This window comes from Balaenoptera acutorostrata, chromosome 11 (genome assembly GCF_949987535.1).
Source record: "Balaenoptera acutorostrata chromosome 11, mBalAcu1.1, whole genome shotgun sequence".
NCBI lineage: Eukaryota > Metazoa > Chordata > Mammalia > Artiodactyla > Balaenopteridae > Balaenoptera > Balaenoptera acutorostrata.
Window position 1 is genome coordinate 85,010,777 of NC_080074.1, and position 26,003 is coordinate 85,036,779.

A 26,003-nucleotide genomic window follows, 5' to 3' on the forward strand; every position below is an offset into this window, starting at 1 on the left:
CAAGAGCTAGTCCCTGACAGCAATGGGCTGGGCATGAGGGAGGACCAGCAGGGCAGCCCACGTGACCAGAGCTAGTGAGGAAGGCAGATGGCAGCCAAGGAAGTGGGAGGGGAGAGGGACAGAGACTAGATCATGCAGGGCCCCTGGGCTGGGAAAGGATTTTACATTTTATGCTAGGAAAATTTATTCTAAAAACTTTATCAGTGCTTTCACTTTTTGGTTCAACATTATCAATTATTTCTCATACACAAAATTCACTCCTGACAAGGAAATAAGTAGAACATACTAGGGTAAATAGTTCAACTCACAGAACATTCACAGGCTGGTAGATTTCAAATTGCTCCTAACCCCTCAGGCAGAAGGTAAGGGGTAAAGAGAGAACTTAAGATGGCAATCCAACAGCATCCTTTTCACTTTACTCTTTTCCCATAAACACACCCTGGATAAATCTTTCTGCCTTGCATGGTCATATCCTAAGTATGTATATAACTGTACATTTCTGGGTGTATTCTGTGCTTCTGCAGCTCCCTTTAAAACAGTCCAATCGAATATTTATATATATATATATATATAGATAGATAGATAGATAGATAGATAGATAGATATAGATAGATATAGATATAGATATATATATAATGTCTCAGACCAGCAACAATTTAGCAAAAACTGATGCCTAGCTAGCCCAGTTTACCTGGACTGCTTGTCCTACAGCTTCTTCACCATTGCTTGTAGGGCACCCTGCCCCTCTGGCCACCTGCAGCAGCTGATGGCCACACGGCCCACAACCAGAGGCAGTGAACAGGGTTGGTGCCTATTCTAACACCAGCTATCCCATCTAGGGACACTGCAATCCAGTTCTGGCATTAACCACCCAAAACTGTCACCAACCCCATAAGTTAGAGAGCATGATCCCCAACAAGACTGCCTAGATTTCAGATGCCAACTGCACTTCAGGTGTCCCCAGGCCACCCACACTTCCGACAGCCTACATATCAGTTCAGGGGTTCCCATGACCCCCCTCAGGCTCAATAACTCACTAGAACAACTCACAGAACTCAGGAAAACACTGTACTTACGATTACAGTTTTAATATAAAGGATTTATTACAAATCAGGAGGGCCAGCAAAATAAAGAGACATATGGACAAAGTCTGGGAGGGAACACAGAGCTTCCGTGCCCTCTCCCCACGGAATAGGGTGTGTTACATTCCCCGCACATCAGTGTGTTTACCAACCAGGAAGTTCCACAAGCCTCAATGCCCAGAGTTTTTATTAGGCTTTCATTACATGGGCGTGATTGATTGAATCATGGACACATACTTGAACTTGATCTGCAGTCTCTCTCCCCTTTCCGGAGGTCAGGCTGGCTCAAAGTCCCAACCCTCTGTTCAGGAGTGCTTGGTCTTTCTGGTGCCTCGCCCCTGTCTTGAAGCTTTATAGGGGCCCACCAGGAGTCACCTTATTAGCATAAACTCAGGTGTGATCTAGGGGGTTTGTGAATAACAAAGATGTTTCTATCATTGGGGAAATTCCAAGGATGCACAGTCTCCCCCTAGGAGCCAGGCAAAGACTAGTCTTATTTTTTATTGTACAACAGTGCCCCAGCCAAGGAGAGTGACAGGCCTGGGAGTGGTCAGTTGGCGGTGGGAAGGAAGGTAATAGGGGTAGAAGCAAGTCAGAGGAGAAATGTGAGATCAGAAATTGCCTATACTGCTCGGGGGGCCACATACGTATAGATTTATCCATGGTTTCAACTCTTAAGATGTGTACCACCTAAATGAGGAGACAATTAAAAGTCAGCCAGTATTCGTTATAAAACGTCTCAGGACAGCTTCTGAGTTCTCATCAACACAGAGCACCTGTGTGCAGCAGCCAATCCTCACCAGGCATTGCAGTGTTACATCGACTGGCTCCATCATGTGTCAGAAATGAGTTTTACACATACACATTGCTTCAGCATCTGTTTCAGGTTTTTTAAGTTTTGTGTCAGATTGACATTCCATAAAAACAAATCATCAGGGAAATGTTTCAAAAATGGAAAAATGGATAAAACGCATAAAACCCGAACAGCCTCAGTTGGAAAAATGGGGAGTTTATTTGTGAAGCTGCACAGAAATTAGAAAGGCAACACCTACTGCATGTTCAACAACTGTTTCCACATTGCCTTTGTGTCAAACTGCTCTATGACCTATGGTTGCAATTCCTGTTCACCAAGACCCTGTGCCTTCTGTGACTTGGCATCTTATTATTATAATCAGCCAGGAGTCATTATTCAAGAAGAGCCGCCATGCTCTGGAGTTCCGGTGCACCCTACTCTTCTCCCAGCCTCACTTGTGTCCTGACTGGGCAGCCCATACCTCTGCTTTGTCTTTCGAAGTCTCCCTTGTTCATCCCACTTGAGATTACCTCATTTCTTCTCACATTTAACAGCTGCTGCTTGGCAGAGTTATGTGTCATCATCTACGGCTGCTGGGCTCCTTGTGTTCAGGACTACATCGTCTTTGGACCCAGCTGGCCAGCTGTTGATGCATTGGCAGCCTTGGTAAAATTCTTTTCAATCTGTGCACCATCCTACAGTTGTTCTAAGTCCCAGACAGTGGTCACTACTATACTCTGCAAAGCTATCATCCAACTTAGAGTTCAGTCCCATGTTGACATCACACCCTGCTTGCCCCTATGCCAGAAGAACATATTGGTTTGGACTCAATTCAGAGTTTTTTATTCAGCATCCCTCAATCCACATGATGTCCTATGCAGAAAAATTTAGTGAAGAAATGTTAGCTTGTTGACGCTAATGAAAAAGTTTGACCTGAGTGTAAGATTTCTTCGGTACAATGTGGTACATCATCTTGGTCCAATTCTGAATTTATTTTTAGGTCTCTGTATTGTGCTAACCCCAAAGAGCCACTCCAGATCTTTTTTATTCTTTATTTTTTAAATTGAAGTATAGGTGATTTACAATGTTGTGCTAATTTCTGCTGTACAGCAAAGTGACTTAGTTATACGCATATATACATCCTTTTTTTAATATTCTTTTCCATTATGGTTTATCCCAGAAGATTGGATATAGTTCCCTGTGCTATACAGTAGGACCTTGTTGTTTATCCATTCTAAATGTAATAGTTTGCATCTATTAGCCCCAAACTCCCACTCCCATCCCTCTCTCTCCTCCCATCCCCCTTGGCAACCACAGGTCTGTTCTCTATGTCTGTGAGTCTGCTTCTGTTTTGTACATAGGTTCATTTGTGCCGTATTTTAGATTCCACATATAAGTGATATTGTCTGGTATTTGTCTTTCTCTTTCTGACTTACTTCACTTAGTATGATAATCTCTAGTTGCATCCATGTTGCTGAAAATGGCATTATTTCGTTCTTTTTATGACTGAGTAGTATTCCGTTGTATATATGTACAACATCTTTATCCACTCATCTGTCGATGGACATTTAGGTTGTTTCCATGTCTTGGCTATAGTGAATAGTGCTGCTGTGAATATAGGGGTGCATGTATCTTTTTGAATTATAGTTTTGTCAGGATATATGCCCAAGAATGGGATTGCTGGATCATATGGTAATCCTATTTTTAGTTTTCTGATGGACCTCCATACTGTTTTCCATAGTGGCTGCACCAACTTACATTCCCACCAACAGTGTAGGAGGGTTCCCTTTTCTCCACACCCTCTCCAGCATTTGTTATTTGTAGACTTTTTAATGATGGCCATTCTGACCATTGTGAAGTGCTACCTCATTGTAGTTTTGATTTGCATTTCTCTAACAATGAGTGATGTTGAGCATCTTTTCATGTGCCTACTGGCCGTCTGTATGTTGTCTTTGGAGAAATGTATATTAAGGTCTTCTACCCATATTTCAGTTGGGTTGTCTGTTTTTTTGTTGTCGAGCTGTATGAGCTGTTTGTATATTTTGGAGAGTAAGCCCTTGTCGGTCGCATCATTTGCAAATATTTTCTCCCATTCCGTAGGTTGTCTTTTCATTTTGTTTATGGTTTCCTTTGTTGTGCAAAAGCTTGTAAGTTTGATTAGGTCCGATTTGTTTATTTTTGTTTTTATTTCTGTTGCCTTGGGAGAGTGACTTAAGAAAAGCCACTCCAGATCTTGATCGTGACCATGCCCCAGCTCCTCATGATAGATTTTTGAAACAATTCAGGGACTGATAGAGAGGCCAGTGACGATAAAAACTAAAGGAAAAAATTTGGATTTTTTTCAGGAGAAGGTCGTTGGGATCAAGGACAAATTTCAGGGAAGTATTAATATCCATCCACTTTATAAGAGAAAAAGAGAGAATAGGAAATAATGAAATAAGAGTAGCAGGTATAGACTACTCCCATGAAAAATATATCAAAACCCATTTTTATAGGCAATTTACAAGTGACCAAAATACATATGACTTCATAGTAGATAGTACCTCACAAACATCCTTTCAGCAATTTATGTACATAAATGCAATTTTCTAATCTATAGGCTGCCCAGATATGGAACTCTTTCATTCTCCTAATTGGTCCAGATACTATAAATGATAGTCCAGGTTTTAATGGAAACCAGAGGGACCATAGTTGTGACGGGAACAATCCTGGTTATGCCATTGTCTCTGCAAAAATTTGTTTTTGGAAAGCAGAATGTTTTTATTTGCATATGATAAGACTGTGTTGATAGAGCATCCTAAGGAATCCGTAAAGAGTTACTAGAACTAATATGCAAATTTAAAGAGGTTCAAAATTATAACGTATACACAAAATAATCATATTTCTATATATTAATCAAAACCTGTTGAAAATTAAAATTTTAAATGCCAAAAACATGGAATAATTACAAGTAGATTTAACCAACTATAGGTGCAAACTCTGTTAAAAGAAAAAAACTACAAAATATTGCTAGGAGAAAGAAAAAGAATTTTTTTATTGGAATATAGTTGTTCCACAACGTTGTGTTAGTTTCTGCCACATGGCAAAGCAAATCAGCCATACTCTGCAAAATTTTTAATAACACTGCTTTCATGCTCACATGTGTCCCTATTTAGCCTACAAATTAGATGATTTGTAACAGGAGTATAGTTAATAACAGGAGTACAGTTAAGGATTTCCTTTAAGGTTCAGCCAAAGGTTAGTGATGTTAAGATATCACTGGTTAGGTCTCGAATTATTTAGAATGGTTGTTCTCAGACTTTAGTATACATCAGAATCACCTAGAGGGCTTGTTAAAACACGGATTACTGGGCCCCAACCTTACAGCTCCTGATTCTGCAGGTCTGGGGTGTGGCCTAAGAATTGGCATTTCTGTTTCCCATTTGATGTTAATGCTGCTATAAGGACCACCAACTCTTTTCCTCTGCTTGGGTAGTATTTTGAAGACAAGGGAAAAGACTTTAGGATAAACCAAACAAGTTAGAAGAACTATTTGATAAAATGTCTTAATGTCAGGGGCTAGTATAAGAACATCAGCTGGTGAGCTGGCTGACTGCAAATTCAGTCTAATCAGATTATTACAGGTAAAGCCCCGCAATGATAACCACGTGCTGGATCCTTCATTGATTTTTGTGTGTGATTTTGAGATTTGGTGACCATTCATTAAAGAGTTTGCTCTCAAGGGGGGTGGGGGGGGGGGGGGAAAGCATTCTTTTTGTTGTTATTGTTCCAGAGAAGGAATTTAAGTAGTCTTTTAGAAGATTTACTCATTTTTTGTTCGAGACAAACCTGTATGTGCTGTGTATATACATACATATACATCTATGTGAGGTATAAAAGGCAGTGAAGTTCAAACAGTAACAGATGGAGTTACTAAAACAGATTTTAATTCCACTTGCTATTGTGTTACATTTGACTCTGGTGTTAAAAAAGTTCTGGAATGTTTTTTCTCTAGATCTATGTTTTCTGTATAGACATTTTATATGTGTGTGTATGTAAATTTTTCCTCGAGCTCTCTATATAAATTTACTATGATTTTTTAAATAGATGTATTATTCTTAATTCTCCTCTTAATAAGTCACCTACAGTGGAAATGAATATGATGATGATATTTGAGAGAAATTTCAGGAGAGTCCTGTCAAAATATCAGAAAAAGATGTTTTGATTTACATTTTACTGCTGGTGTCACCACTTGCTATTCAGCACTTTTTCAGTAGTATTGAAATATAAATTGCCCTTTTTTGTTTTCATTATTGACTTTTTTTGATTTTAAAAAACAGGATGATCTTGATCTAAACATGCTTGTCATTTTCATAATTGAGGAGAGTTATAGCCAAAGTACATATGTAAATACCAGATAACTGAAAGATTCAGAGCAAAGATTAAGCCGTGAACCCCGTATAGTAAAAATTCAGTTGGTGACACCTTCTAGGGTCAAGAGACTTTTAAGGTCAGGGGTGTCTTTGATGTATCAGGAGTCCTCCATTGTCATCCTGGTTCTGCCGTGATCTTCTGATTTGTGACTCAGGGGTTAGTGGTTAAATTTAAACTATCTTTAAGGCTTCCTCCATCTCTATTAGTAAGGGACATTCTCCAGTGGTGTGCGAATGTTTAACGACCAGTTCTGGCGGTAACGAGAAAGCCCTGATGGTCGCATTGCCTATTTCCACGGTGTAAATATTCCCACCGTGGCTGATTTCAGGCTGCCAATGTGGTGTCACTGAACTCAGAAGTGGAACACAGTGGCACAAACCAGCTCTCTTCTGTGGGAGAACAGCTGTGGAGTTCTGGCCCAATAATCCATTTAGGGGCTCAATTATCCAGTCTATCTGTTCACATTAATCATGCCAACCAAATATTTTGAGCTCTGTGAATGCAGTCTTATCCTCCAGGAGAAGGTGTGGTCTGTCAAGTATGCATTTCCAAACATTCATTTGCTGACTTCAAAGCCCCCCGGGGCTGACATTATTGTGATAGCACACCCTGTGTCCCACTCCTGCCACCCTTGCCGAAGTCCCCATGAATGCCCACCTGGAGATGGTGGTCTCCAGATGGGAGTCTACCATGTCTGTTCTTCATGCAGCAGCCAAAGTGTTCTGTTTCATTTTACTTTTATGTGTACATGTGTGTATGTATTTGCTGTAAACCAGGAATAGCCATTCCTCTGCTGGGGACCAAAATCCTCCTTGGCCCCCACCACTTCCAGTTCTCTCCATAACTGGTTCTGCTTCTGGTACCTTATCTCCTACCACTCTCTGTCTCTCACTTAGTACCACACTCCAGTTCAACCTTCTTTCTGTTCTTCAAATATGCCAACCTCACTTCGAGCCTTGGGGCCTTTGCCTGACTGTTCCCTCTGCCTGAAGCTCTGTCCCATCACTTCAGTGCAGAGCTATTTCCTTCTCATCAGCCAGGCATCAACTCCTCAGAGTAACCTTTATGGCCTCTTCAATCTACAGTAGCCCCCTCTCCTCCAAAGACAATGTTTCAAACCACCGTTTCCTTCATAGTATGTACCCTTATCTGAAATTATGTCATTTGTTTTCATTTGTTATCGTCTCCCTGCTCTTCATTCACCTTCCATTAGACTGTAAGCTCTATAAGAGCAAGGACCCTTTATGAGCTGTTCATTGCTTTAGCCAGAGCTTGGAACAGTATCGACTACATAGTAGGTGTTCATTACATATACCTGAAGAAAGAAAGGAAGGAGGTCTTTTTGCTATGGATTAGTAAAGAACAAAAAGAAAGGGGAATTGTTCATAGTAATGATATGTCTTATTGAAAAACTCAGGTTACCATGTTTACCGTATATAACATTTGTAACGTATATAACAACTCCTAATCATCCATCCATTTTACCAATGATATGTATCAAGTGCCAACGACATAGAAATGGAAGATGCAAGAAGAAATCAGAAAGAAATACTGCCCTCTAAAGGGCTTATAAACTAAACAGTTCACAAATTTCTCCTCTGTGTAATTGATGACCCCATAATTAATTAATAATATTAATTATGTATGACATTTATGATATGATATGATTGTGATATTTGATTTATGGTATGGTCATAATTATCCCATAATTATTATAGTATTAAATATGATTATTATATAATAATTAGTTAGCTGTATGACTTAGATAAGGACCTTAGTCATTCTAGTTTAAAGTTTTATCACCTTTATGCTGGACAAAATAGGCCAGTGTTAAATTAGCACCTGGCCCCTTTAGTCCCTTGACACTTGCACCAGTCGTGGGTCTTTAAACAACGGCAACTAACCTGGCTATCTTAGGGGGAAAAGGAATTTGTGGAAGGGGTGCGCAGAATTAAGAGGAAAGTGACCACCAGGCCCAGCTGGGCAGAATCCAAGCAAAGTGAGCTGGCCAGAAAGTCCCACCTGGGGCCAAGGCTGGCTGGAGGCAAGGTGCCACTGCCTCTGCTGCTGTGTCCTGGAAGCCGGCCCTGGCACCAGTGGCATCACCACAACCAGAGGTCACTGCTTCAATCATTGTGAACAAAAAGAATTCTGCTTCTTGGTAGCCCTTGTTCCATGTCAAAATCTCAAGCAGGGGCAACCGGTGGGCCACTCTTAGGTCATGTGACTGCGCTCTGACTACCACAGGGAGGACAGACTTTTCAGCTTCCACAGCAGGACAATGGACCCAGCCTTCCACACGACCCCCAGTGGCAGTTTCCTCAAGCACAGGAGGGCATCAGGGGTTAGGCAGCCAGAAGTTGGACAGATACCCACTTGAATATTCAATACTCTGTTCAAAATACTTTGCCCCAATCTCACCATGAAGAAATCTCCAGTTTTTTCCTATCCCAATGAGACTTGCAAATGCTCATACTTGAGATTATTTGCAGAAGAAAATAAATATTTCTGTTCTTTGATAAAGAGGCCAAGAGAGAAACTTAGGAGAGTAAATATGGAAATTAACAAATAATAAGATTAAGAAAGGGTTAAAGCCCCAAGAATAAAAATATAGATTAAGTAGAGTTATGAACTGACAGGAAAAGAAAACCGTAAACAGGAAGGGAAATGACCGGCTCTAAGGAGGCCCGCAAGTAGGACCGTGGAGCTGCCTGGCGTTCCCGGCAGTCTCCTCTGTTAAGCAAGCTTTACTTATTTATTTTTCCTTTGTGGTCAGAGTGCTTCCCACTTAACACTTCTCCAGGAAAAACGGCAATAGGGATCTGGGAGAATGTCAGGCAGGCCCTTTGGTTCCTTGATCGCTCACAGCCAGGTGGCAGACAAGCCTCCCATCACTGCATCATCAGATCTTTGACTGGGTTTCGGTCCCTGCCTCTGGGGCTGCTGTGTATCTTTGAATCAGCTGGCCGGTGGCTCAAAGCATCTTTGGCTGCGGGGCTCCACTCCCCTCCTCTCTGAGCGATTCCCCACCCTGGTCGGTGCTCAAGGTGGGGTCCATAGCCTCCAGCAACCCCATATCACAGCTGCCGCCACAGCCAGAGACCTTCTGCCCCTTAGTGTTCCTGGTTACCAGCCTAGCAATCCTGCTAGTTATTGACAAGAGGACTGTAGCTTCCAGCAGCTTCTAAGCTGCTCTTGGGTCCGGATCCTCTTAGATCTCCCCAGCCATGGACCCCTCTCTCTCCTCAGTGCAGCTCCCTCCCTGGGTGCCCTGTGGGCTGGGAGCAGATCAACCCCTCCACTTGCTGATGTAGCTGATGCTTTGTGTAGACACCCAGGGGACACGGTTAGCTGCGTCAGGGGTGAAAAGGCTGAGACCAAAAGAGAACCTATAAGCAGTTTCACTTCCCTGTGCAGCCATTGCCCTCCCATCGTGGACATACAGGACGTTGCTAAGAGGGAGCATTGGGAAGGCGGGAAGGGCTAGGGAGCAAGGTGGGTGCTCCGGGGCTGTGGTCTCTACCCACAGTGCAACCTGCTGTCCGTGATGAGAGCTGCCGCTCGCCCCCAGGGGGGCATCACCTATTCCAGGTCACTGCTGAGCGCCCTACTTTTCAAAATCGGTGCATTTTCAGGTGGCTGGAATAGGTAGGACTTGAAGATCACAGTTCTCTCAACCCCCAAATAGCCGGGGTCCCCCATCCGGCACGCAGACCACACTCAGGCAATGACTTTTCCATGGGCCTAGTGCATGAAGTGCCTCTTGCCCATTGCAGGAGGCCAAGGTCCACATTAATGCCTGACTTTACCAGCACCTAGCTCCCCCGCCAGTCTGGAAATGTTTAAGGACAGAAATCTCGACCCATGAGTCTGAAACTCCAGAGCCCAACACTTTTTTTTTTTTTTTTAACATCTTTATCGGGGTATAATTACTTTACAATGTCGTGTTAGTTTCTGCTGTATAACAAAGTGAATCAGCTATACGTATACATATATCCCCATATCCCCTCCCTCTTTCGTCTCCCTCCCACCCTCCCCATCCCACCCCTCTAGGTGATCACAGAGCACCGAGCTGATCTCCCTGTGCTATGCGGCTGCTTCCCACTAGCTATCCATTTTACATTTGGTAGTGTATACATGTCCATGCCACTCTCTCATTTCGTCCCAGCTTACCCTTCCCTCTCCCCGTGTCCTCAAGTCCATTCTCTACACCTGTGTCTTTATTCCTGTCCTGCTCTTAGGTTCATCAGGGGCATCACCATTTTTTTTTTTTTAGATTCCATACATATGTGTTAGCATACAGTATTTGTTTTTCTCTTTCTGACTTACTTCACTCTGTATGACAGACACTAGGTCCATCCACGTCTCAACAAATGACTCAATTTCGTTTCTTTTTATGGCTGAGTAATATTCCATTGTGTATATGTGCCACATCTTCTTTATCCATTCATCTGTTGATGGACACTTAGGTTGCTTCCATGTCCTGGCTATTGTAACTAGTGCTGCAATGAACATTGTGGTACATGACTCTTTTTGAATTATGGTTTCCTCAGGGTATATGCCCAGAAGTGGGATTGCTGGGTCGTATGGTAGTTCTATTTTTAGTTTTTTAAGGAACCTCCATACTGTTCTCCATAGTGGCTGTATCAATTTACATTCCCACCAACAGTGCAAGAGGGTTCCCTTCTCTCCACACCCTCTCCAGCATTATGACACTCTTAAGTGTTTGTTGAACGGTTTTGATCCTCTCTTCAGCCGAGGGGGGTCCACACTCACCTGTTTCACTCTGGCTCCTAGGTGAGGAAGCCACAGAAGGCGGGGCCTTCCGGCGTTAAGCTCTGCAGAAGCTGAGCCTGCCAGGCTGTGATGCCCTCCTGCACGCCCCGTGCTGGGAACGGGTCAGCCGCTTCCCCCACGGCTGTGCTGTGTGTAAAACTGGACCAGCGTCCAGTCCCTCCCAGCTGTAACTTTGTGACTGCCAGCCTGAGGTCCTGCTGAGATCAGTACCCCGTCGTCCTCATCCCAGCACTTCCTCCTTCATCGGCACTTTTGCTGGACCTATTTTTCTCTCTGCCCTTGGGAGCAGTGACTGGATTAAATAGGCCTTGTCCCTGGAGGGATCCCCAGCCAGCAGTCCCCCTCCCAGCAATGATGCCCTGGAGGTGGGGCTGTGGAAAGGGGCCGGGCAGGAGTACTGCAGTGATGCCAGGGGCTGTTGCTTTCTGAGCATCTGTTAGGTGCCTCTAAGGGGCAGGCTCCAGCCTCTGTGCCATCAGCTCAGCCGTCCAGGGATCCTTGAAGTTTGTACAGTGCTTTGTGGGGTTCAAACTACTTTCACGTGCACAATGCAAACTTGACGTCCAAGCATTTAGATCGGTAAAATATTTCAAGGTTTGACAATGACATTTTAAAGGGATTTGTAACTTTACGAAAGCATTCAATACAGATTTGCCTTGGATAACTAACACGTTTTAAATTTCTCAGTCCACACAAATATGGTACTCTACTATATTTGCAGGAACTCAGTTGCAGAAGGAAGATACAGATGCAGAATAAACAGGGAGAGACTGAAGGAAGATACAGTTAATAAGGGCTGAGGGACTTCCCTTGGTGGTCCAGTGGTTAAGAATCTGTCTTGCAATGCAGGGGACTCCGGTTGGATCCCTGGTCAGGGAATTAAAATCCCGCATGCCCCGGGGCAACTAAGCCCACGTGCTGCAACAGAAGATCCCAGGCACTGCAACTAAGACCCGACGCAGCCAATAAATAAATAAATAAATAAATAAATAAACAAACATTAAAAAAAAAAATGTGAGGGCTGGCAAATGAATCTTCCAGTCCTGGAACGTGTTATTTTTCTAATGCAGTAAAATTTGCTCTTCTTCCCTCCCTTTTCTTTAGAATGAGTTGCCATGGTTTTCATTTATTTGTCAATCCAGGAATAACGTTTTAATTTCAAAGGACACAGCTGGATCCTTTCTGTCACCTCCAGTCCCCAGTGTTTGTCAGACAAGAGTGTGTTTTCCAGCTCATCCTTCCTTCCTCAAACCCCAGGGCCTGCATCCGAACCCCTGTGAGAATCGGCCTTTTTGTTGTCCGTATTGAGCAATACTTGTCACATGCAGGTCAGGTGTTCACCAGGAACAAAGCTAGAAGCCCAGATGCCAGTGTTGTGTGTGTCCCTTAAGTTCCTTTTTTTTTTTTTTTTTTTTTGGCTGCATCGGGTCTTAGTTGCGGCATGCGGGATCTTTTTTTTTCAACTGCAGCACATGGGCTCTTCATTGCGACGTGCGGGCTCAGTAGTTGTGGCATGCAGGCTTAGTTGCCCCGCGGCATGTGGGATCTTAGCTCCCCGACCAGGGATTGAACTCGCGTCCCCTGCATTGGAAGGCAGATTCTTAACCACTGGACCGCCAGGGAAGTCCCTCCCTTAAGTTTTTGAGATAATGTCTCACCTGCCAGCAAGGCCGCCATGTTGGTCTGAGGGTGGGAAGCCCGCCATGCCCCTCCTTCATTGAGCAGAGGCTGGGATGGGGTACATGAAGCACTTCGCCTTAACCAACACGATTACTTTGACTTCAGAAAGAATCCCTGTTCCAGATATTGTCCTTGTTCTGAAGTTCCAGGAAAGCAGGAATTCTGCCTTTCCCTCAGGGACCTTCCAGTAAGTAGGTAGTATTAGCATTGCTGGTGTTCCTTTTGAGAGCCATTTCTGCTGACATCTTCAAACCAAAAGTGCAAAGAGAGGAATGCAGTGGGTCACAATGAGGCTTCGGGGAAATGGTTATACTCGTCGGCCTAGGAGACTTTGCGTATGATTTTAGAATGGAAAATGAAATATAAACTTAAGGCTTAGAAGAGGATGGTAACCAAGAAAAACCTTTGCCAATGGTCTTGTAACAGCATATTTTAAGCATAGAGAGTCTAGAAGCAGAAATGAGGATACATACTAAATGGTTTATTGATATTCCAGTACAACACAATACAGCGCATGATATGTTCAATGTGATACCCTTCATTAGCAGTCTTTTAGAGCACTCTGCAAAATTGCAGTGAGTGTCAAGCGTTGATCAATGTATTTCCACAGTATCTGCATCTGCATTTCTGATACAATACCTAAAGCGTTTATTTCTGATTTTCAATAAATAAACCTTTAGCATACCCCAGAAGAAGTAATCAAGGGGGTTCAAGTTATAAAATATATTCTCACTGTAGTCTCTGTTTTCTCTGGCAAGTTCGGAAGCTAAGCATTGACATCTCCATTGGACGTGGAGAAATAGTCCAGTGCAGTGAAGGGAGCACAAGATTTCCTGTCGCACAGAGTGGAGGCCAAAGCCTGGCCCAGCCCAGCCCTATAACCCCTATGTGGCCTTGGCAAGTAACTAATCCTCTTCCTGCCTCAGTGTTGTCATCTGTAAAATGGGAATGGTAACAGTCTCAACCTTATAGAATCATTCTGGGTATTGGCCATAGCATGACTAAAGTGCCTGACACTTGCCAGGCAGCCAAAAAATGGGGTTATTACTGTGTTATAGAACTACAGTGCTTGCTTTCTCTTTAGCTCACATGCAGGTGACTTATTTTTAATCTTTTTTTAAACCTTCTTTTATTGAAGTATAGTTGATTTACATTTTAGGTGTACAGCAAAGTGATTCAGATAGATATATATATATATATATATATATATATATATATATATATATATATGTATACATATATTCTTTTTCAGATTCTTTTCCATTATAGGTTATTACAAGATACTGAATATAGTTCCCTGTGCTATACAGTAGGTCCTTGCTGTTTATCTATTTTATATATAGTAGTGTATATCTGTTAATCCCAAACTCCTAAATTATCCCAGGTGACTTTTAATGTGTACCTAGTAGAGCTAAAAAGACATAAGACAGTTTCTCCAATGTTTGGCTCACTGAAATCAATCTCCTTCTACTTTTCAATCTCGTTCTGATGCGGAGAGAAATCCTTACAATCTTTACATTTTCTCAAGCCTGTCACCAATTAAGCATCAGCAGGGCTAGATTATATAAGAGTTTTTCCACTACGTAACATGGAAGAACTTGTCCAGAAGTGGAAATCAAGTTCAGGGAAACAGTTATAAGGCCTCAAGGAAACCTAAACTTTCTAGGTTTCAGACTGGGCGTTTGTAATATGCTGAGTTTGGGTTATGTGGTTTCAAGGTTGCTTGTAGCCTAAATGCTATGTTTCTGTTTGCTCACTTGGCGAGCTTGGGGCTTGTCTCAGCAATTTGGTTTGTAAAGTTTTGAATTCATAGCTCACAGAATGATGAGCTGGAAGAGACATAGAGGCCACCCAGGGTAACATTCTGGTTTTACAGATGAGGAAACTGGGACTCAGAGAATAAGGCTCCCCACCATCCTTATATCACATAGCTAGTTTTTGGCTGAACTAAAACCAGAACCCAGGTGTTCTGACTCCTAGATCAATGCTCTTTCCTTTATATCGCATGGCCTCTTTCCTGCAAATGGGGTATCACATTTAAGAACCAAATATGAAAACAGCACAGCCAAGCTCTGACTGACTCTGACAACCTAATTGTTTACGGAATAACTACAAAATTACATAAGTCAAATTGATCTGACTGTTGAAAGGACTATTTGAAAGGTTTTCACACTTAAGTCTGTCTATCTTCTAGTCATCGAGAAAGACACTTTATTGTTAGAATTTAGGGATAGCAAGAGGGTTATGGCTGGCATGCTCTCGGTCCCTTCATCTCGGGGCTTTGCATTTTAGAAGGCTTGGGAAGCTCTGGATTTCCCATCACCAAGTAGCTAGGATCGTATACTGTAACCTCAGAATCTAACACTTAATCTGCAGCTTCCCTGACTTTATATTACCCTGTGGTTAAACATGTTCATTCCTGATGAAATAAGGAAATGGTGTCATATTGACTAACCAAAGTCGCCATGGAACTCTGCTAATCATGAGCATGATCATGAGATGTATGTAGCATATGTGAGTAACCAAGAAATAACAAATCAAATCCAACTGCTTTGTTAGATGGCGGACACATTACAAGTCGACGCGGTGAGGGAGTGGCGTCCTGTTAACCAGTCACCGTTCTGAGTGTCTGTCCTGCGGTTCTGGCTCAGACTAAAGTCCGGGGCTCTCCTTCCTCACTGGGCTCAGGCTGAGCCTTCCATGGAAGCCACTCTTTCTGACACTGGAGCAGAGAGAGGAGCCTTGGGATATTTCATTGGAAACAACTTTCAGTGAACAAGCCTGTGCAGCATTTATTCTAAGAACTCTGCTTGATTTGAGTTAATTTTGATGAAAAGAATATACTTTCTGCGCGAATTTGGAGGAACATCAGTTGTGAAAATTTATTTTTAAAAGAGTGGCTTTTTTTGGAAAAAGAGGACAAAAGACCATACATTTAGGTTGCTTATTTTTTGCCATTTTAGTGAGATACAAAACATTCTAGTCAGGTTCCTAAAAATTAAGAAAAGGAACCAGAAAGCATTCAATACTGAAAAAAAAATCTTAATGACACGTTATATTTTAGCTTCAGATTATGGTCCGTTGATATACAGAGGAAGAGAGGAATGAAACAAAAAGCACAAAACTAGGAGAGAAAAGGCTGAGAACCAGGCAAACAAACAAAAACAGAGAAAGATACAGACAGTGAAAGGAAGAAAGATGAGAAAAACCAAAAGAGGATTAGAAGAGAGAATGATTTTTAGGGACTAAGAGAAAGGACAATGGAGCTGGATGGCTTTCCTAGCCAGCCCTTAAGCCCAGCTTGTCGCTGTTTTCATCATCTTTGATTGAAGTCTTACTCTCCACCTAGACTATCAATTCCACCAGCACAAGAACTGCACTGGGTTTGGCTCTCTATTGTTTTCCCAGTGCCTAGCACAGACATAGTCAACACTGTAAGAATTAGTCAATGAATGGATGAACAAAGGAACAAGTGAAGAAAGAATGTGTAAGGAAAGAGTCCTGTGGCCCAACCAGCTGGGGCAGTGGTCCCCTGAGAACTGCCATTGTTTCCTCAAAAGCAAGAGACAGTGGGCTGGGCTGACCTGGCCCCCACAACACCTACAAGAGCATTTCTTCAGAGGCAATTTCACCGTCTCACCCATGTTCTCTTTGCTAAGCATTAGAACACTGTTTTGTCTCTCTTTCTCTTGGCAACTTTCTGAAAGCTGATGTTTTCGCCAGCCCCACCTTGGGTATCACCATGTCTCCTGGTACCTTCTCACCCCAGGCCCAGGTGTCTGAGGTTCTCAAACCCTTCTGTTCCATCAGCCTCCCTGGAATCCCTGTCCTGATACAGACCAACTCTCCTCTCCTACAAGGCTGCCTTCTTGGCTCTCCTGAGAGGAATCCCCTGTCTTTTAGCCCACTGGTGGCAGCGGCCGATCTCCCTACCCCCTCAGTACGAAGGGCCCCAGAAGAGGGTCAGCTGACTCAACTCCCCATCGCCAAGAAATCATCACATCTTCACCCTCATGTGAAAACCCATTCTTCAAGCCTTTCCATCACTGTCTTCTAATACCCCCGGGTCACTGCTGTGTGTTCATCACAGATTTTAGCCCTCGGCTGCCTGCACCCTCCTCATCCACCCCGTCTACTGACCTCCTTCAGGATGAATTCATGGATTTCGTGCATGATTCATTCAAAAGATTCTCCTCTGCAAATTGTGATTTTTAAAATCTGTAGTAAAATATACATAACATAAATTTTTGCCATTTTAACCCTTTTACGTGTAGAGTTTTATGGCATTCAGTACATTCACGTTGTTATGCAGCCATCACCACCGTCCATCTCCAGAGATTTTTCATCTTCCCCAACTAAAACGCTGTACCCATGAGATACTAACTCCCCAAATTCCCTGATATTTTATCAGATTTCAGGCCCTCTCACTCTAGAATTTTTATTTCCTGAAGTTGTGCTGCCTTCAGAATTACAAATATTATTCCACTTTCCATCCACAGTCTCTCCCTTCTTGCCAGGAGGCCTGGATGCAGACAGGTCTGGGTTGGGATCCCAGCTAAACTATCTGCCAGCCTCAGTTTCTTCATTTGTAAAATTCAGATATAGATAATACAGTAGATAATATAAATACTAAATAGATAAGAGAACTGGAGTCCATTGGGTCGTTGAAAGGATTAAGTGCTTACAGCGCATTTAGCACAGGTCTGTGCTTCTCCATCCCTCCTACCGGTCAACACTAGTGTTCCTCACTCCAGCCACTGCTCTGCTGACGTTCCTAGCGTCCTGATACCTTTGTCTTTCTGAGGCCAGTTCCAGGGGACACACCATCTTGTATCAGTCCAACTCTCTGCCTCAACTCCACACCCACTTGGGCTGTTGGTAAACAGTGGTCTTTGCTGGAGTCATTACAAGGCACGGTCTCCCACTCCGCCCCTGCAAGCATTTAATGGTCCCCTATTTGGCTTCCTCTTCCCATTCCTCATGCCAGCCATTTCAGATCTTTCCTCTTCACTCCATCTGCCTACCCTGCCACTACCCCAGCAGTTATCGTTTATCTTCTATGTCTCCATAGATCAGAGTTCTTAAACTTTCGTGCACATAGGAATCGTGCAGGTCCCCTAAGAGGTTCTAATTTCGTAAGAGGCAGTGGGGTTGAAATCTGCTATTTTAACAAGCAACCCCAGGGGATTTTGATATGCAGAGTGTCCAGTTCACTTTTTGTGGAGGGCTCTGCTAAGCCGCAAGCTCCTTGAGAGCAGACATTTTGTCTTACCTGATTTTCATCTCTAAATACCTGGCGATAGATATTGAAGGATTGATTGAATGAATGAATTTGGCTGTCACTCTGCACTTCAGCATAAATTACCATTCTCCTTTGAAATGCTAATTGGCTACAGCTATTTAAATGCAGCTTAAATCTCTTTAATACGTTTTATCCTATCCTTTCTCAGCCCTTTTCACTGCCATTGGGGGTAGGGGACTATAAAGAATGTGTTATTCTCTAACAACTACCAAAAAAAAAAAAAAAAAACAACCAATCCAAGGGCCAGATGAGGTTTAGGCAGAAGTGCAGAGATACATAGGTTGGGTCTTTCCCCTTTCCTCTTAGGGGAGGAACGTACTCTGCTGACTCATGTTCTAGGGATCAGCTAGGCAGACGTCTTTGTAGTCACTTCAGTGGACTTTTCTGGAGTGGAAAGAATCTTAAGCAGGAAGGTCACGGCTAGGGATATTGGGAGAAGGTGACTTAGAGAAATGGGTAGAGATACAGACTGACATATCCAATCAGTGGTGGAAAGGCTCACCTGCCTTCAAATCCTAACTCTGCCATTTTCTAGCTTGTGATGAGGGTAATTAAATGGTTGGGGCCGCTTGATTCCTCATCTGTAAAATGGGGACAGTGATTTACCTTGCAGGCTCTTTTGAGGATTGAAAGACGGGGTATAAGTAATTCACAGTGATTCTATGATGGTAGGCAATCAGGCAGAGTTTTCAAGAGAGGTGGGTATCTCTTTCACCATCTGTCTTTACCACAACGGAGGGGACACACACACACACACACACACACACACGTATGCACTCACGCCCCTACACTCGGTCAGCCTGGAAAAACAGAAGTGACACCAGCTATTGCCCTCTGGGGAAGTCTAACTCTAAAACCTCCTTCCTACTGTAATAAAATGTTTCCAAAGAGAGCAGACAGGGTAACCTAGGGCCATGCCCTTCCACTTCCCTCTTCCCTGAGTGGAGCTGGGAGCCTGTCTTGGGGAAGTGGGAGGTAAACCAGCATGGGTGGCTGGAGCTGAAACATTTCTTTTAGCATCTCCAGACCTTACTTCATCATTCATCAAGATTCACTGATCGCCCACAGTGTTCAGGGCGCCACTCTAAATGCTTTATCCAGGACCTCCCTGGGAGCCCCTACGAAGTTTGTTGCAATATTTAAGATCTTCCCCCAGCTCACAAAGACCAGCGTTGAACCTCCACTTCATTCCCACCCTGGACCTCTCCCCACCCCTGGCCAGAAAGAGTACCTTATGCTTTGGGTGCTAAGAAACTTTGATTTAAATGTTAATAATAATGAACACTTGTAAACGTTCTTTACAGAACTTCAGGCCCTCTTCCATATTTATTCCCTTGTTCCTGCACATGTATTTGCTTTTAGGAGAAGAATTTGGACTGGTTTCCTCGGATGCGAGCTATGTCCCTCGTTAGCAATGAAGGTGACAGTGAACAAAATGAGATTCGGAACCTGCAGGAGAAGTTGGAATCGACCATGAGTCTGGTCAAACAGCTGTCCGGTCAGCTGGCGGAGCTCAAGGAGCAGGTGAGTGCACTCGGGAGATGGATCTGGGGGTGGGCAGGGGGATGTGAAATCATTCACCACTGGGAGAGAGGGGTGGCTGGAGACTCCTGGGAGCAAGATTGTTATCCACGATGGATTGTAAATTCCAATTTAAAAAAACCCCACGTTGTGTTGTAAGAACCAAATCTCTGCAAGCAGAGGCTACTTCTACTTATCACACCTCCCCATCTTGTGCGACACGTCTATGGAACAGGGAAGGAAGGAGCAGATGCTGAAAGACAAGGACCTCTTTGGACTTTTTGATAGAAAATCGTATTCTCTGCCATCATAGCCATTACTAAATTCATCAGAAAGGCAGATCGTCCTTAGTACCTGTCATTTCAATGCTACAATCAACCCCTTCATCGTGTAAAATTGTGAGCATTAGTAAAAATAATATCAAAAGTAACCGTGGTAGGTTTTAAAATGACTAAGGTGATGGCGATGATTATATGTGTGTGACAAGCAAGGGCTGCTTTAAAAGAACCATGGTTCCTCTTTCTTAACCACAGAGAGGGGTTTGCTCTGTTTCTCTGCCTAGGGAAATACACTTTAAAAAATATTTTCCCTTTTTTGATAAATATATTTTCTATGATGCTGGACAGACTATAGGTGCTTGGGAAATATTCACCCAACATTGTGTGTCCCACCAGCACTGAGAAAGAGTGAGAAAATCAGCTCAACGCCTTCTCTCTTTTCCCCCAGATGACAGAACAAAGGAAGAATAAGCAGAGACTGGGCTTTCTCGGATCAAACACACCCCATGTGAATCATCACATGCCACCACACTGATACCATGGGGGCAGCCGTGACTAGCCTTTCATCAGTGTACTGCCTGATCACTGAATAAAGAACTGAGATGGAGGGGAGTGAACAGTGCCTATTGTTGAAAAGTTAAAAACAACCAAGTGCCAAGATGTTGAGTGGTTTAGCTCCGAGAACAATTTCTAACTGTGATTTCATGGTTGAGAAGACCAAACTTAAAATGCAGCCACTAAAAAGCACACATCACGCATTCTTAATGCAAAGAGAGGTCCCTTGCTCAAATGGACGGAGAAGGTAGGGGGAGGCGGGGTGGAAGGAGATGCAGGGCGGAGAGAACTACCTTTGGCTGAATCTATAAGAGTCCATTTTGTCTTAAATGCTGACTGCAACCTTTGTCATGGTTGGTTGGAGTTTCTTTCTTTTAATTATGGCATATAGGTCAGTGATACAGGAAGTCATATTTTGGTGGCTAAGTTTTACTAAGGGAAATAACTGAAAAGATTAAAAATGAGAGTTGCAAAGAAAAATGTTAATGCTTCCAAACCGTAGCTGTCACAGGCCAATTTCCGTATTTATAATGTGCAACACAATGGATTTACAGCTCTAGGAACTAGAGCTTTGGAGCTTATGCCCCTCGGGCTGACAACGCGACTGAAATGTGATTTCCCTCTCCCAGATTCAGAGGGGCTCTGTCAATGTGGAGCACAAAAAGAGGTTTTCATAAAACGTGTTTAAAAACATGCTTAAAGTCATGTAGAGGCTAAGACTTTTAAAAGATTTGGGGACAAAAAAGCTGACAGTAAGCCCCAAGGACGTATGTATGCTATTAAAATACATTGAGATTAATAAATGAACATGCTTAAAGGTGATAGGAAATATTGAGAAACTTATGATGGTGGCATTGCTTTTTATAAATATGGAGTAAAAACTATTTGATTCATGTTTGCTGTGCTTAAGAACTGAGTGGTTTCATTTATCCTATTCTTGCAGTTAGGAAAAAAAATCCAAGAAACATATTGAATACTCAAGAAAATGCAGCGTTTCAATTGCATATTTTAAACTGTATCAGTAAGAGCTTTTCAAAATGTAAAGAGATAATAACCTCTTCCTCAAATTGTTTGTGTGTTAAATTATGCAACCAGAATTTGTGGAGGGAGAAATTAACCTGCCATGCTTGTATTATTCTTAACGATTATGCTTTTAGAATGTTAAGACAAAATTCAGATCATGAAAGTGTTAGGAGAACTGCCACGTGGCAAGAGAGCAGGCACGTGACACCAGACTCTTGGAGGTGCTCTGCAAGCTGACCTTTCCTGGTCGCTGCCCCCAAAAGAACAAAAAATTGCATTGTTAAACTCTCATGTTATTACCACCAAGGTTTAAGTTCAGGACAGTGTTTGCTATGACCATTTTTAAAGCTTTTGGATTATTTTAATATACTTTAAGCTATTGGCTCCTAAAATTCTCAAATCATGGTCTGGGTAGATGATAAAGGATGCCTGAACCAATCCTTTTTCCACACACCCCGTTAAAATGTAGACTTGGAGGAAAGCTGTTGAAACCCAGAGCAATGAATTTTTGTACTGAATCTGCTGGTACACCTCCCCCGCTCCTCCAAATACCTCCCCAAGTTAAGAATTCCTTACTCTGATCTGATAGTATTTTTCCTAACCAGTTGCTGAAGGATCGTGATCCAAAGATACTCAGAAACTGGGATATATATCTGTATGCAACACAGAACTTTGAACCTAGGAGGCATTCAGTAAATGTATGAGAAATTACACTGTCATTCGATCCTAATGCTTCATTGAAACTTTATATCATATATTTGATTTTTTAAAATGGCATCACCAAAACTGAAGTAGACCAAAGCAGCCATTTTTTAAAAAAATCCAAGACCATTATTGTTAATAACAGTATTAGATGAAAAGTACCTTTTAAAGTATTTTAATTAGGCAGAGAGTTTCACGGGTAGGGAAAAGAAGAGAAAGGTGGGGAACACTGGCTATATTCCAATGTCAGAACTTATCCCTGTTTAGCACAAAGTAAAATTTTTCTGATGGATGTTCCAGCATCAAGAAAATAAGTTAATTTGTACAGATGAGAGCAACCTGCCTTTCAGATGAACTATCTAGTCTTTTCTTACACTTTTTTATAGAGAATGAGCCATTGGGTAGGTACTGCCATCAAGAAATGGCTTAACCTCCCCAGCCATTGTGGAGTGGGAGGTCACGGTGTCACAGTGTGTTTTCTCCTATGAGAAGTATTCAAAAGCGATTACAACTAACCAGACTCTTAATTAATCAAAATTGAAATATTTCTCAGTTGTTTCTCTTTTTTCCTGCCTAAATACTTTAAGACTATAAAGCGAAAAAAACAAAAGCAAACAAAAAACGGCCGTTTCAAGGCTATGAAATTCATGATGGAGAAGATAATCACGGGGAAATTTGACATTTGCTATAAATTTATGTTTGTTTTGTATATGTTTGTTAATGCAACTGGAATATTTGACCTAGGCAAGTATCAATTAACATTCTCATATTTATATAGCAATATTAAAAGAAATATGATCATCTTTGATTTTGATGTTAAGGAAAATGTTTTACTATTTAGTTATTAAAACCCATATTGGTTTAAAAGTATAAGTTTCCTCTGAACATAATTTTTAATTTCAAAAGGATTTTATTCCCCTACATGTTCCATTCTGAGGTCCAAGAGTTTCATGCAAGTATGTTTTAAGACTATAATATTAAAAAATAAATTTTATACATGTAAAACATATTTAAACTAACTTAAAAAAGTTAGACAGGGCTTATTTTCTTTCATACTGAAATTTTTCTGTTGGTGATGAGGATGCAGTTTCTAGTGGATTACTGATAAGTCAGGAAGATATTTCATTCAAGTCAGAACTAATTGTTTCCTTTTTCCGTATTCTCAGCTCGCAACTCATTGTTTTGGCTGCTCTTTTTAGTTTATAGTTGTTTTGTTAGAAACAATCATGCAGTAGGGCCCACCCTCTACTCTGACACCCCAGGGCTGAGAATGAGCAGAGAGGCTGGGGATCTGGAGACTTGGGGAGGGAAGGTGCAGATTGGGACTTCGCTATGATTAGGAGAAAGGAGTAAAGGATAGATAATAGGATGAACAGGGCTTACCCTCCAGGGACCCAGTAGACTGGGACATAAGTAAGTAAATATTGCACAAGTATAATGATGTGACAGATTACAGGCTCAAGAGATAACCCTTAAACATGCAAAGAACAGGGCTTTGTGGGGAGTAGCCATAAGAGATGTGTTCCCTCCAGCAGTTCTTAAATCTTTACAGAATAAGAAATCAGCATATTCTGACCCACAGACCTGTTCCAGGATGCCCTGACACATGATACAATGCAAAGAGGGGTGCAGCAGGCATCTTAAAAACAAGCACAGGTGCCTACAGGAACCAGGCAAGTGACTAAAATGCATGCAAGTGTGAGGGGCACACTGTATGAAGGGAGGGGGAAGCCTGTGGAGAGCTTCTTTTTTTAAAAAAAAATATATATATATATACTTTTTTTCATATTTTTTTCCATCATGGTTTATCCCAGGATACTGAATATAGTGCCCTGTGCTATACAGTAGGACCTTGTTGTTTATCCATTCTATATGTAATAGTTTGCATCTGTTAATGTGGGGAACTTTCTGTTTGCAAAATTTAACACCTAATTCCACTTTGAAGAAAATGCCTGAGGCCAGTTGAGGCCCTCTAGTCACTCATTTGTTATCTCTGAAAGCATTGTTGATAAAGCTACCCCATTTAGTAGAAGAAAATACACTATACCAAAATGGAGCAGAGGAGCTAAAATGCATGTGAAACTTGAGAAATCTGAAAACAAATCCAGGTGTCACCTCTGAACTGAAGTGTTTCCACAGACTTGAATTAATTTATAAAATTATCATACCAGTTCTTCTCATTTCACCAGTAGCCTTTTTTTTTTCCTGCTGTAGAGGAATGCTACATTTGCCTCAAAAAACATGATTCTAATATATGTCAAACCCAGATAAGTATAACTTATAAATTATTATTAATAAAATTGAATTTGTTTAGCTTTTTTGCATGTGATACTTTAAGTGCTTTATTCATTTCTTAACGTTTCTGAATAATGTATCCATTGGTATGAAAGTCATTATTATTGCTATTTTACATAATGAGACATGGGGGACAAAAATTTTGGTGACTTGAATCACACTGGTGAGCTAATCCAGGTGGACCATTGTGTCCAGCGCTTATTGAGAGTTGGTCAAATTCCCAGTTGGCCAACACCTACTGGTATACCTACATCCTGGTAATACACAGCAGGGGCTCTGTGGGTACAGGCCGTTTGGCCATCCAGGATTTCCTGATTCTTAACCCCCAGAGCATGGGACAGCTGAAATCAAAATGACTTGCATGAATCACACGCAAACCACAAAGAGAATTCTCTGCTCACATGGTCAATTTCTAGTGTCCTTGAAGCTGTGTGGCAAGAATTGTTTTGTTTTGTTTGGGATCCGGGGAAAGGTTTGGGGAGGGAAATTGGACAATGTGTTCCTCTTCCAGTGAGAGTAACTAGCACGAAGGGTGGGAGGATACACGTGGAGGGGAGTGTGATGGACATTTGAACGTCACCCTGCCTTTGACTGTCGACCGCAGTGCTTTGAGGAAGTCTTGGGAAGGCTAGTCTTCAGAGCACAACAGCAGGCCAGAAATCTGTGTACTTGAACCTCTCCTGTGTCCTTCCCCAACAGCAGAGGCGCTGGCACGCCACATGGAACGTGCCACATGGCAAACAAAGAAACACAGAGACCAAACCTGATCAAAGTAGGAAATTTATAAGAACAGAGAGAAGTTGTTGAACTCAGTTTGACTCAGTCTAACAGAAAATTCTGGTCTTTACACTTCGATGTGGATTTCCCCCTAGATTAGCCTGTTCCTTTTTCACTCTGGTCCTTGGGGTAAAATCAGCTTCAGGTAGAATTGCCCTCCTAACAGCTGTGGGAATGTGGATACAGGTGTGGATTCCCTCTACAATCCACTGCAGCACCTCCTTCCAAAGTTCTCCTTCCCTCAAATCTATTTGTGTAGGAAAAACCTTCTTCTGAGGCTGCTGCCTGTTCTAATAACTGGGGTTTTCGTTTTGTTTTTATAATTGTCTTCACTGTGGACAGTTGTATCTGCCTTTCTGTCTGCCGTAACCTGTTCCCTCTCTTTCAACATGGATCAAATGATTTTTTGCGATCCTGGTCTTCTCAGCAGTATATTCAAATAAAAATTTTGTGAACACATTACCTTAAAATTAGACCCTGCTTCATAAAAAATACTAATGTATTTTATATCATTTAGGGTTTTATTGGAGAAAAAAAATCAGGTTGGGGGACATGGACTAAGAGGATTTTAAGGATTTTTTTTTAATTTATTTATTTATTTATTTATCTTTGGCTGTGTTGGGTCTTCGTTTCTGTGCGAGGGCTTTCTCTAGTTGCGGCGAGCGGGGGGCCACTCTTCATCACGGTGTGCGGGCCTCTCACTATCGTGGCCTCTCTTGTTGCGGAGCGCAGGCTCCAGACGCGCAGGCTCAGTAGTTGTGGCTCACGGGCCCAGTTGCTCCGCG

At 42.3% G+C, this 26,003-nt stretch overlaps 1 protein-coding gene across 1 annotated transcript in view; it reads left to right on the top strand.

The window, feature by feature from the left end:
- The window catches only part of ITPR2 (inositol 1,4,5-trisphosphate receptor type 2), a 521,140-nt gene extending 496,665 nt beyond the window's left edge, over positions 1-24,475 (top strand). Inside the window, exons 56-57 of the mRNA XM_007194867.3 lie at positions 19,430-19,591; positions 20,315-24,475. Of these exons, the coding sequence (XP_007194929.2) occupies positions 19,430-19,591; positions 20,315-20,401 (249 nt within the window). The 3' untranslated portion in view covers positions 20,402-24,475. The remainder of the gene's footprint in view (positions 1-19,429; positions 19,592-20,314) is intronic.
- Positions 24,476-26,003: the final 1,528 nt, after the last annotated feature.